Source organism: Filicampus tigris, chromosome 3 (assembly GCF_054856515.1).
Source record: "Filicampus tigris isolate MCC_2025a chromosome 3, RoL_Ftig_1.0, whole genome shotgun sequence".
NCBI classification, from domain to species: domain Eukaryota; kingdom Metazoa; phylum Chordata; class Actinopteri; order Syngnathiformes; family Syngnathidae; genus Filicampus; species Filicampus tigris.
In genome coordinates this window covers 20,886,407-20,900,115 of record NC_141219.1, presented here as the reverse complement: position 1 = coordinate 20,900,115, position 13,709 = coordinate 20,886,407, and the positions used below count along the sequence as shown (strand labels likewise).

Genomic DNA, 13,709 nt, shown 5'->3' with positions numbered 1-13,709 from the left:
ACTTGGGCATAAGGTATCTGCGCTCTGATGGCAACAGTTTATATTCATCAGACAGAGGATGCCGGCCGTCTGCGATGATGGAATGGGCCTTTGCTGCTACCCTTGCTCGGTAGAGCGAGGAAAGTTCTTGGAGATTCAGGCCTCCGATCTTGCTGCACACCTTAACGATATGTTGCAAGCACTTTTTGTTTTTACTAGTCAGGGATCCAAACCAGCATATAAAAGTAAATGTTAAAACTGACTCAATAAAACAAGAATATAACATTTTCATGAAAACAGGATCAACATTAAAACCTCTCAGTTTCCTATAAAAGGACTGGAGTGCCTTTGAAATACTTAAACCCTCCACGTTTCTTCCTCCAGTTTGCTGACCTTTCACCGCAGTAACAACTTAAGTTAATATGTTAACTGAGACATCTTTGTAAAGGCAGAATTATTGAAACAGTTCTTGTATTCTAAAAAAACCCTCAAAGTACTATCGTCATGAGCATATTTAAACTAGAGTGGTGAAGTAGGGCCAATTGTTTATAAAAAAACAACAGAGGTTTTCATCCTGACAAAATACAATGGTGCCTTGAGACACGAGTAACCCGACTCATGAGTTGTTCAGCCAAATTTTTTTGCTCCAAATTTTGAGATACGAATGCTGTATGGTGGCAGTGAACTCACGTCACTTCATAGTAAGCAGCAGTTTGTCATTTGAACAATTCTTCTTCGAAAAAAAAAGAAGGGGGGTCCTCAGCCTGTTTAATGGCACTCCAACTTTACTGATAACCTAAACATAAAACAAAGCAAATTGTTCTAGTTGGGAGCACCAAGTGCAGATGAGCAAGAAAGCAGAACAGAACTATTTTCCCAAAATTATTTATTTCCCAAAAAACAGGATAGGAAAAGTATGGAGCGTGGAAATCTCCAGAATACTGTCCCCAAAACAAGATTCAAAGTAGCAAACACAAGGCCATGACGTGACAATATGTAACTAACTAGTAACAGGACCCGAGATAGCAAACACAATGAACCACCAAGGACAGAAAGAAACCAAAGAACTTAATACAAGAAAATTGACGAGACGATGAGGAACACCTGGACAAAACACATTATAACCCTTTAATCAATGGATATTTGAACACAAATAGTGGAGCAACACATGTAGACAGATAACACTGGTCAACACATTTTTGACATTTTTAAAAATCAGAAATGCAAGTAAAATGTTCTAGATTAATTTCTTGCGCTGGTTCCGAATCTTCCTTCATTTTTTTCCTCTAGAACATCAGGATTGCAAAATAATAATAATAATAATAATAATAATAATAATGACAATTATATAATTTGTAATATAGTGGTATAGTTTTAGTAATATTTATAAATTAAGAGTTAGTTTCAGGAATGGGTGGAACTGTTTTCTGAAACATCATAGCTATAAATTACAGCACATGGTAACGTCCTTATTATTGGTCAAATTTAAAAACCAAAATGAAAATACATCATTCAAATTGTCGGCGTCAAAATTACATTTAGGCTCACATAAAGCCTTCTCTAATTAAAATTTGCTGTTGACCATTGTACTATAAGGACAGTCACAGGCATATATTTTTAATCCTCTGCAAAGAATGACTAATATTATTATTTCGTTTATTACTTGTGACTGTCTCCATGTGCAGTATATCTGTATGGCTGCATTGTACTGGCCAAGGCCACAAATCAGAAGGAGCAGCACAATGTCCATTGAATTAAAGCAAAAAGTGTGGCAAATAATGTTTATTTCATTAAAGTCATTTTGTATACCATACAAAATTATACAGTGCTATTTTTCTTAAAGATTCAATTCAAAAGTACTGATCTTAAAGGAACTCAGCTGAACTGCACTTCGGCAGTGTTTCTTTTACATACCAATAGAGTGTAACTCACCTTTTGAGAATAACTGGTGCAAATGGTATGCAGTAAATTATCCTGTTGTTTCTAATAACAACTAGCGGTGGATTATTCTATGATTTCCTCAGAGCATTACATTACATAATATTCAGTGCCGGATATGGGTGGCTGTATTCAAAGTGTCATGTGTCATCTTCCACACCGCTTATCCTGTACACTGTGTACAGGGTCGCTGTGAGGTGCTGGAGCCTCCTTCCAGCTGACTATGGGCGAAAGGCGGACTACACCCTGAACTGGTGTCAGGAGTCAGTCGCAGGGCACACACACAGACACAGTCAGTGAGCGGGAGCCGATCCCACGCTGCCCGCACACAACTTAGGCGTGTGTACCACTACACCATCAGAAACGTTGCATTCAAAGTGATGAGTGATTTGTGAAACAACTAGATTTCCACATCTGTGACAGCCAATGAGAAAGCTCAAACTGACGTCCGGGGTAAATCATCTCACCTGCAACCATTTCAAGGATGAGCAGTATAGAAAATGGATGGGAAACTGACCACTTTTGGCGCATAAAACACGCACAAAATAGATACATTTTTTTAATTCCATTTATTAATATTGCATAATACAAAACAGCACTTACTCATTACTGCCCTCCTGTTGCAACAGACATCAAAAGCACACACGCGAGTGCGCACACACACTCACACTTTTACTGTATCCTTCTGCAAATGCAACACAAGCATTACTAAACAAACACATTTCTTTCCCCATTCTGTTGGCATTTCTGCTGTGCAAACAAAAAATAGACAAGCGGTTCAGTGAGAATGACATGCAGCATGTAACTGGCCCAGTTTTGCGACAAAAAGAGAACAGCAGAGGAAACAGGTATACAATATCTGATATGGACTGTAAATATATAAAAACATGAATTGGGGTGGGAAATCCAAATAAAGAGAAAATCACAAGTATAAATAGAACTTTGTCCAATCATTCAAATCCTTACAAAATTATGTTCCAGTGAAAATAAATCCATCATGTTTCATGACTTACATAACTTTCAAACATTTCTTTCAATATAAAAAAAATATACTTTGGAAAACAAACGACAGAAGTGTTGTTTTGAGTGTTCAAAAGGAGGTAGTTCCCTTCCTCCTGTGCCCTAGTTTGATGACATTCTCATACCAAACTGTACCTTGTCCTCATATTGACTTGAAGATGTCAAAGCCAGAAACAATAGCCAGGCCAGAAATGCAGTTTATATTGAGATATATGTTGAAGGAAAGTGATGGTGCCATTGAGCACGTACAGCTAGAGGACAATTTATTAGGTACACTTGAACAGTGCAATGCATCCACTCTGCCAAGACTATTAAGTTCACAATGCCTTCTATGAACACCACAGAAATCAACATTAGGGAAATAATATCTTTCTAACAATGCTGGTGAATGGTGACTTTCAAAAAATTGAAAATAACACTGATCAACAGCAAATTTTAATCAGAGGTGGCTTTATGTGTCCCTAAACGTACATTTGACGCTGATTGAAAAATGGCTTTACTTTTTTTCTAGCGCATCAGGTTTTGGAGATATTTTCTTTTTTTTTTTTAAAGTTCAAGTTATTATTATTATTATTATTATTATTATATTTTATATTATTATGTTTATATTATAATATAATTATAATATAATATTGCAATAATATTGCAACTGTTGTGAAAGCGCTATATAAATAAAGTTGTATTGTATTGGATTGGATTATATACTGCCCTACACTACAACATGTGTAAGCCTAATACTTTTGTTTTTATTTTGGATGACATGTAGGACAAACAGAGTGAATAATGTTTACATGTTGACTGAGTTGAGTTTTGCGGAAAAAAATGTACAAAATGAGTTCTTGCACCCGTTGGTTTGCTGTTAAGCAGTTTTGTGCCTTCTTTGAATGGGATTTTTTTTTATGCACAGGAGCCCTTTGTATTGGAAAAAAAAAATCACAGTATGTGGTTATCTTTTGATTATTCAAACCTTTTGTTGTTGAAGCCAGAGTCTTTTATACATACCTTGAGCATGAACTATTACTGTGATGAACTGCATATCGGTTAAGTCAAAGAAGAAAAAAACACACATATGAATGTATGTTTTTGTCCATATTTAAAATAGTTATCATCTAGTCAGTAACACTCTAAAAACAGTTGGGTTAAAAATAACACAATTTGGGGTAAAAAAATGGACCGATCCACTAATTCCACCCACTTTCTTGCATTTTTTGTACAAAATCTTTGAGGTTGTTTTAAACAAAACTACCATTTTTTCAAAACTACCATTTTTTCAAAACTACCGTTTTTGGGTTGTTTTTGCAGAAAACAACCCAAAAACTTGGTTTCGGGTTAGGGTTTATTGAACCAACTAATGGATCGGTCCAGTTTTGACCCAGAATTGGGCTATTTTTAACCAAACTGTTTTTAGAGTGATGTGGCCACCCAGAAACGCTGACAAAAAATTGCAGCCCAGTCCATCATTTAAGATGCCCATCTCTGGTCTGACTAAATGAAGCTCCTCCAGTGTTCAACACAGTTTCATTGCCCAAAGATGGCCAAAGCAATCTATATTAGACATGGCTTTGGTGACTTCTTCTTTTTGAGCAAATAGCAGAGTATAGGTTTCCCCCCAAAAATCCAACAATTTGCAAATTTGTAAATGCTGAACCGTGAATAAGTGGGGATTCACTGTATATCAAAACAAAGCTCTTTGCAAAGGCACTATAATGCACAGAGACGTCAAATCAAAACAAAACATTCATATTCATTCAGGACATAAAGACCCAACCCGGAACAAGACTTTAGTGCCGACTCTTAAGACTAATTAATGGCTTTGTTAATACACTTTTAAAAATCATAATGTTCACCAGTTTAACGCTCGCACTCAAGGTGAAAAAACTGACTTGCAAATACAAGATGTACAGCCCCCTTGTTAATGTTAGTGTTAAGCTTAGTTAGAGGCACTAGGTAATAAATCCAAAATCGGCAATTGAATTAAAATTCCAAACGGAGGCTCTAATCTTTTAAAGCTCAATAAAAACTGCCCATTTCTGGCAAGGCTAGTGGAAGTAGGATTGCAGTGTACCACGCCGGCGGATGTCAGCAGTCCAGCAGTGGAAGCCGCCACCCAGCGAGTTGGCATGGCGAATGTTCACCTTTATGGTCTTTATACCTGCGTCACCAAAAAATCCAGAACTGATGTATAGTGCTACTCATAGGTAATTGCGATTAGCAATATAAACTCACCGAGGTTCTCGAACATTTTCTGAATGGTGGTTTCATGGACATCAACCATGACACGCTTCTCATCCAGCATCAGAACATTCATGGACAGCCATTTGGACGACATCCAAAGAGGGTGATCTACACAAACATGCAAACGATATATTACGATAATAATGTAGAGAAGAATTTTATAAGTTCACCCTATTCGACCCGTCAATTGATATGAAAATTTTTCACAAATGTATTTGTTAAACTGCCTGTGACTGTCCACCCTGTCAACAAGCTCATATACTGTATTTTGCTGTTTGCTTGTACAGTACATTGTCTGCTTGTTGTTAACCTATTAAAGAAAAGATTGGGACCTTGACCAATATGGCTAATAGGCTAGCATAACATCAACGCAAAATAATAGATATGTTCACTAATGATAACAAAAATAATAATCTCCTTTTTTGGGGTGAAATGGTTTTAAAGAGGAAGTCAACCCAAACATTTTCTTTTCAAGAATATGTCCTATGCAGGCTCACTAATGGAAATATGGCATTCTGATCAATATTGCATTTGTGGAATATGAGTTAAGCAGTCAAATTTACCTGTTGGTGGCCATGTCAGGGGGCAGCCATTTTGCCACTTGCTGTCAACTGAAAATGACATCACAGTTTCTCAGGCTGAGCAACTGTGATGTCATTTTCTGTCGACAGAAGTGACAAAATGGAGGTGCTCATGATATGGCTAAAAACAGGTTGATTTATTAATCAGAATGCCATGTTTAGTCTAGAGAAGGCACATGAATTCCCGCTTTAAGGGCACCTTACGGTGATAATCGCGTAAGACAAAATGCATTCAATTACAGTCGGTACCCACCATCAGGCATCAGAGGTGTTGGAGGTTTGATAACAGTCCAGCCTGCCTTCTTGAACATGTCAATCTGAGAAAACAATAATAAAAAAATACTTAGACACCAGCTGTCCTAGGCTCTAGTCGGCCATAGTTAAACGTACATTCAACTAAACCTGTTAGTACTTCATAGGGCGTATCAAGCATACAACCCTTCCAAAGCTAAGCCGAGTGTGAGTGAGAGAGAGAGTAAGTGAGAGAGAGTGAGGTGAGAGAGAGTGAGATGAGAGAGAGAGAGAGAGAGAGAGCATTTTATGGCAACGTGAGCGTACTGTGCAATGTGAATAATGGGGCTCGTTTGCGTGTTCTAGTACAGGAAATGGATAAATGAATTGGTTGTTTTCAGAAAACTATTATTATTGACTATAAGTATACTGCATGGCCACCTTGACAGAGCGCGATAAATGTGAGGCACTCCATCCAAAAAGAACGGGACAGAAGGGCATGTACTGGCAACTGAACCATGGTGGGCCTTGGACCCTTTGGAACAAGGCAACCCCATCCCCCCAGAACCCGTCACGGATACCAGACAGAAACTTAGACGAAAACGTAGTGACCTTACAGCCTTAGATAACTAAAAGCTGCTTAAGCAGCTTTTCCTGCCTTATGTACTGTAGATAGGAAATTCCAGTCTTACCTGGAGACACGGTCTATCAGGGTTTGACAGCACAAGTCCTGGTCCGATGATGTTGAAAGTGGCATCTATGTGCATAGGGTTCGGGTCTTTGAATGAGATGATGTGGATATTGTAGTCTGGGGCCAGGTGACGGCGCATCCACTCGATTCCCATATAGTTTGTAACCTGCAGGATAAAGACACTCAATTGAATGGGCTTCATGTAATATGGTTGCTCATTAGTTGAAATGATTGAAATAAAAGATTCGACTCGACTTTGATTTGGTCTTAATTATTGCCTTTTATATTTGTACCATTTGTTGTATTTTTAGAAACCAACAAAGACCAATATCCAGTTGAATCATTTTTTAAATACAAATAATATTTTGGAGAAATATCAATCTGGTTTTAGGATGAACCACAGTACGGAGACTGCTCTTTTAAGGATCTTAAATGATATTAGGTGCACTGCAGACGTGAGAAAACTCACAGTCTTGGTGCTACTGGATCTAAGCGCTGCTTTTGATACAGTAGATCACCAAATTTTATTAAATAGACTTAAAAATCTAGTGGGCATCTCTGGTACTGTTTTTGACTGGTTTTATTCCTATCTCACAGACCGATATTTCTTTGTAAGTATGGATACTTGTTCCTCTAAAACTCATGAAATTAAATGTGGGGTTCCTCAAGGTTCGATTTTAGGCCCCTTACTTTTTAATCTTTATATGCTTCCCCTCGGGGATGTCATCAGGGGACACGGCATCAGCTTTCACAGCTATGCTGATGACACGCAGCTGTATATTGCCGTGTCTCCTGATGACACAGGACCCATTGATACCCTTTTAAATTGCATTTTAGATATCAAGTCATGGATGGCAGATAATTTCCTACAGCTCAATGAGGACAAGACTGAGGTCTTAGTTATCGGTCCCGAAGGTCAGAGAGAGAAGCTTTTACCAAAACTACACATTTTTAATCCCTCACACTGTGTGAAGAACCTTGGCGTCATTTTTGACTCTGAGCTCAGTTTTATTCCTCATATTAAAAATGTAACCAAGATTGGTTTTTATCACCTTAAGAATATCGCCAGAGTCCGCCCGTTTCTCTCTCAGGCTAACACGGAAGTGCTGATGCATGCCTTTATTTCCTGTCGTTTAGATTACTGTAATGCCCTGCTCTCTGGCCTCCCGAAAAAGAGCATTTCACCACTGCAACTACTGCAGAATTCAGCCGCTCGGGTGCTGACGAGAACCAGAGGGCGGGAGCACATTACGCCAGTTTTGAAATTGCTGCATTGGCTCCCTGTGTGTTTCAGGATCGATTTTAAAGTACTTTTATTAGTTTATAAATGTGTTAATGGTCTTGGGCCATCTTATTTATCTGATTTGCTTTTATCATACCAGCCCTCGCGGATCCTGAGGTCCTCTGGCGCCGGCCTTTTATTTATTCCAAGGGTGAGGACCAAAATGCATGGCGAGGCTGCATTCAGCCATTTTGGTCCTCACCTTTGGAATAGCCTGCCAGAGGATGTCAGGTCTGCAGAGACTGTTGATATTTTTAAGAGGAAGCTCAAGACACACCTTTTTAGTTTGGCTTTCAACAACTTTTAAATAATTTATCTTTTCTTTTGATTGAAGATAATTCTATGTTTTGCTTTGAATGTTTTAAAGCACTTTGAGTTGCATTTTTATGTATGAAAAGTGCTATATAAATAAAATGTGATTGATTGATTGAATATGCTATGCCAACTCGCGCAAGTATACAGTAGATGTTGTCGTGACAAAGCAAGATTGTATGAGTTGCCTAATGACTTGCTAAACCCATACATGGAGAAATAACATAATTAAATAGAATGCCAAAAAATTCAAGTCAAGTCAACGCAAACATTTTCTTGACAAGAATATGTTCTATGCGCTTCCACTAGTCTAAACACGGCATTCTGATGAAACACTGGCGTTTGTGGGATACGAGTTAAGCAGTAAAATCCACCCGTTTTTATCCATCTCATGGGGCGGCCATTTTGCCACTTGCTGTCAACTGAAAATGACATCTCAGTTGCTTAGGGCTCAAGTAACAACCAATCATGGCTCAGCTTCAGAAAGCAGGTGAGGTATCTTATTAACCCCTGCAAACTGCCTTTGATTTATTGTATAGTCCAAGACTGAAGTTTAACAGTAGCAAACTGTCCTCCATCTAATCTCTAATCTGGAGGCCCCACTTGGAATGCCCTCACATGACTTGTAGGAATGGTCAAGCTGTAGAGGAATAAAGTTACTTGAGACGCCTCTTGACTGTACCTGACTTCTCTGGACAAAAATGTCCTTCCCAGCTCGAATGAAATCGGCAGCGTCAAAGCAGGGCTCGTGCTCCGTGGTCACAAATTTGCCCTGAGAGGCCAGCTTGTGTCTGTCCTCAACTGTGCGGATGGGGTAATCCTAAAGGAGGTCAAAACAAATCCAGTGTCATTTAGATTAAAAAGAGGGAAACATGGTATGGGCCACCACCATAAGGCGTCACCTGATCGTACAGCTCATCGGCCATAGTGGGCTTGGGAGCAGTGGTCCATTTAGCACCTTTTCTGAAGTACTCCTTGATCAAAGGTCGGTATGCTCGGTACTCGAAGAAGCGGGACCTCCACGTCATTGGAGCCTCGATGATCTCATTTCCCACCACCAAAAGGATATCTCGGGGCATGGCTGCATACATGCCTATAAAACAACATAGCAACCTTCACATCTTTTCTGATAGCATAATCTTCCATCTATACGCGGTTTGCAAATTCACCTATTTGATTTTATTGTACTTTCTGAAATGCCCTAAGATGCCACAAGATAGAGCCAAAGTCCTGGTTTATAGCAAAGTTGGACAGTAAGGTTGCCCCTTTTTTTCACCGATTTTTTGGCACAGTTTATAAAGTGGACCCCAGCTGCTCGCGAGTGATATGGAGCGGGCCATCCCATGAATAGCGAAAATCCACATATAATTGACCCCCATTAAAATGCATTGGGAAAACGTTTTTTTTTCCTATGAAAAACGTCATTTGAAATTCTATTAAACTGTTGTTGGATCATCGAAGCATTTTGCAGGGGCTTCGATTACTCATGGTTTTTCGATATTTTTACCAGGGCGGTGTCCCTATGTGCATGGATAAATATGAGCTCTGATCTAATCTTAGCCATGACGAGATAAAGTTTTATTTTAGAATGGAAATGCCATGTGTTACATGCTACATTTAGTAAAGTACGGTAAGTAAAGCATACAGAGTGGACCAGACTGTATGCTAAGGTTAAAGAGACATTTGTAGTATTGGTGTATCCTTAATTTTAATGTAATTTTTAAAAAATATGTGAAATTGCAAACATTTTGTCGGCGTCAATTATTCGCGTTTAGGTTCAATTCGTGACAGGACTCAGCCACAGTGTAGAAGAATACATTTGAGATCAGACTTTTTTTTTTTTCTTTTCATCAACTCAAATCAACTTTATAGAGCACTTTAAAAAACACAATCAAAACTGACACAAAATGCTTTACAGAAATAAAAAGCAAACATAATAAAAATGAACCATAAAGAAGCAATTGAAAACCATAAAACAATAACGTCGAAAAGAAACCTGATGATTGAGCAATAATACCTGATGATTGGAAGTCCGGAGTTTTATATTCCAGGGACCAGTCAATCGGTTCTGGCCTCCTCACATTCACACCCTCGTGACGGAGAATATTGCACATTTCTTCAATCTCAGAAACAGCTTTTTTTAAGTGGTCCGCAGGATAAGGTTGGCCCCCATACTTCTGAAAGAAGGACCAGTACTTCTCATATGTGTTTGCCTGGCAGGAAATTTCAAAGAGAGAAAACGCATCAGTCGTATATTGCACACACCTGCGCATTCAGATTGTTCAAGTGAGGTTAGATGTCGTGTGAGTAAAATTTGGTGTTATTTTACGAACAAAACAAAAAAAACACTTACTTTCACTTCCACAGTGAAGGGAGGAACGCTGGCATTTTCAGCACGGCCCACAATGACCTCCTCAAGAGGGTCCCATTCATTGTAGCTGCTCACAGGACACTCCTGTTGTGCTGGCTCATTAACATGGTCGTCTTCAACCGTCGGCTGTGTTTGAGCAGCTGCGCCACTGAAGGTGCTCTGGAAGGCCCTCTGCACCCAACCAGTTGCTGCACGGCCCACCTGGGGAGGTAGGGATCAGGTTTAAATTCCATACGGTGTATATCCCAAAGAATGTTGCTATGGAGAGTGAGACGTGAGAAGTCAAACAGTGTCCCAAAAAATGGACATGAGTTCCACTTGGAATACATGAGGAGTGACATGTCATTCGGCTAGTGGTTCTCAAACAATTTACACCAAGTACCATCTCAAAAAATATCTGAAATATTTGCATTTTATCACGCGGGGAGAGAGACCTGAAAATTGTTGTCGTCACCCACTCTAAGCTTTCCTGGAGTTAAGTGGATAACTGGTCAAAATATAGCTCAATGAAATGCTACTGTTCAACCCACGTAGGTTTTTGTAGTCCAAGCAAATGACTCTGGTCACTGGATATGTGTTGATCTTAATGCGGTCAGTTTTAAAAGTGACTCGAAGGGAATGGATGGTGACTGTTTTGGATCGTATTCATTGGAGGACTTAACCGTAAAATCCCGTGTATAATAAGCCCCGCCTCCAAAAACCACCCCTAAAAAGCATTATTTTTTTCTCTGTACTTGTTTTTAATACGGTCCACCGATTTGCTGGTATGCTTTATTATCAGAGTGAATAATGAATAAATAAATATTCAAAACATATCGCTAAAGTGTAAATGAACGATGCTATTTTCCAATACCTAATGATTAACGTCTTTCAAGGTATTTGAAGGTAATTTCAAACCGTGTTTTCGAATAAGTTGTTCTTGCACTGTACGCTCTTCTAGTAATTTAAGTAAGCTATTTTTTATTTAGTTTGCTTATAAATCTCTTTAACTCTGTTTGGAACTGCTTTTAAATGTACTTTTAATTAAAGTATGTGAATTAAGATGTGCATGGAATGAGCTATAAATCAGTGATTCTATATATATATGTATGTTTTACAACCCTTGGTACTGCCTACGTATTCGTAAACGTCTAAATTATGTGAAAAATGTTTGTTTCTTAATGTTAAAACGTCAGAAAAATTAGCGGACGGCCACTGACGGACGCGGTTAGTGACCATTATACTAACGTATGAAACCCCACTTCTGTCATTCGTCGGTCCGTCATTTGTCAATCGTCCGCAAAACGGACGTCCGTCAGCGACGGACTGACGGACCGGTCTGTCAGTCTGACGGAATGCCCACCTCTGGTGTCTAATCCAGGTGTTCTTCGTTATCTTGTTGTCAGTTTGTTTGTATTTAGTTCCCTGCTTCATTCCTTGTCGGTTTATTGTCCTTGTCATACCTACCGGTAGTCGCTTTTAGTCTTATTGTTTGTCTTGATCCATGTCTAGTCTTTTCCCCAGTGTTTGTTTTGTTACTTTGAACTTTGAATCTAATTTCCCTCACAGGATGAAGTTAGCTATCGATCGCTTGATCGATTGATCTAACTCTGAAGCATGGTGCACATGTGGTTAGCATGTCTGCCTCACAGGTCTTATGCTTGAAATCCAGTTGCTCTCTAACATTCCAAGACCATGGCTATTAAACAGCCATAAGACTGATAAGACCAGACAAATACATATGATTATATATCGTATTGAAATGTATTTATTTGTTTTGTCTTTTTAAAACATATTTGGAATTGCAATAATCCAAAAGTAATTAAAAGTAATCAAGTTACATTACTTTAATTTTTGTTCTTATTACTTTACTAACTACATTTTTTAACACGTAACTAGCAACTGTATACATTTCATGATTATAAGTAATCCTTCCAACCCTGAAATCCTCAATTTCCCCAACAGCATTAAAAAAAGTAGCAATCAATCAATGTAATTGTCCTACTACTTTGCCAATATTATTATACTTGTGAAGAAAAAGAGCGTACTAGTACACAGACCTTATTAAATTGGCTATCAAGGAACTTATGAAAAGCCATTTGAGTACTTAGTCTAAATCAGGAATATTGAATGAATGCTCAAAAGGGTTTATGTGCCCTTGTTGACAACTGCGTGCTACTAATACCACTTGTCAACTAGTTAACATCTAATCACACTAGTAACTCACAAATGTCAAATACTGCACACCCTTGCCTCTCGTAACATGTAGTTGTGCCATTTGTCCTACTAGTGTGCAGACATATACCATACAGTAGTGGAAAAACATGAAAGATGGATAGCAATGATAGCATATAAAAGTTCAAACAGTCCAAAAACGTCCAAGGCAAATGTAATGGACTTAAAAGGTAAATACAACTGAACTGTACTACACAAATGTACTATAATAGATTTAAAAACAAAGAAAAAGTTGAAGCCAATGTAACGTTAGGCACAGTTTCAACATTTGATTCAGTACTTCTTTTGTGTATCACAAAAGGAAGCCACACTTTGAGAATCACTGTCCGAGGCAAACTAAATTGGAGAAGCAGGCTTTATGTTATCCCCGGCTTTCCATAGTCAAATGGGTTTACCCTTCGAACTGGCTATCAGTGCAAATAAAGGTTGGTCCCATGCCAAAGTACATGTGTTGCTAAGTTTTCTTATCAATGTCCAGATAGGCGCAATATAGTCTTGCTGGCTCAGAAGCAGCTCCGGTGTCAATGAGTTTGAGAGCGCATCTGTGCACCACAGCTGTCATGTCACTCAGGGACACGCATCCAAACGCACACATAAAAGTAAATCTATCTGAAAATCTAAAATAAAGCGCGTGCCTACGTTCAAATGAAAGTGTTTTTTTTTTTTTTTTTAAAGAAACAAAATACCAACCATGGCTCCGATCAGATGGGCAGCCTCGGCCCCTCTGCTCCCTCCTCTCAGACACCTCACTCGCAGCATTATAGCCCAATGGTGATTTAGTGTGACTTCAAAGGCGGCTCGCGGTCCTCTAGGCTCCCTTTTTGAGAATGAAGACGCCTCGGCTCTCGGCCGGCT

The 13,709-nt window shown here is 38.8% G+C and overlaps 1 protein-coding gene across 1 annotated transcript; it reads right to left on the bottom strand.

The window, feature by feature from the left end:
* Positions 1-2,467: 2,467 nt before the first annotated feature.
* gatm (glycine amidinotransferase (L-arginine:glycine amidinotransferase)) lies at positions 2,468-13,709 on the bottom strand. The gene is made up of 9 exons (XM_086026180.1): positions 13,545-13,709; positions 10,623-10,841; positions 10,287-10,482; positions 9,172-9,362; positions 8,952-9,089; positions 6,677-6,841; positions 6,007-6,070; positions 5,164-5,280; positions 2,468-5,089 (listed from the first exon to the last, which is right to left on the bottom strand). Exons 1-9 carry the CDS (start codon positions 13,611-13,613, stop codon positions 4,977-4,979), a joined length of 1,272 nt encoding a protein of 423 aa, XP_085882306.1. The 5' UTR covers positions 13,614-13,709; the 3' UTR covers positions 2,468-4,976.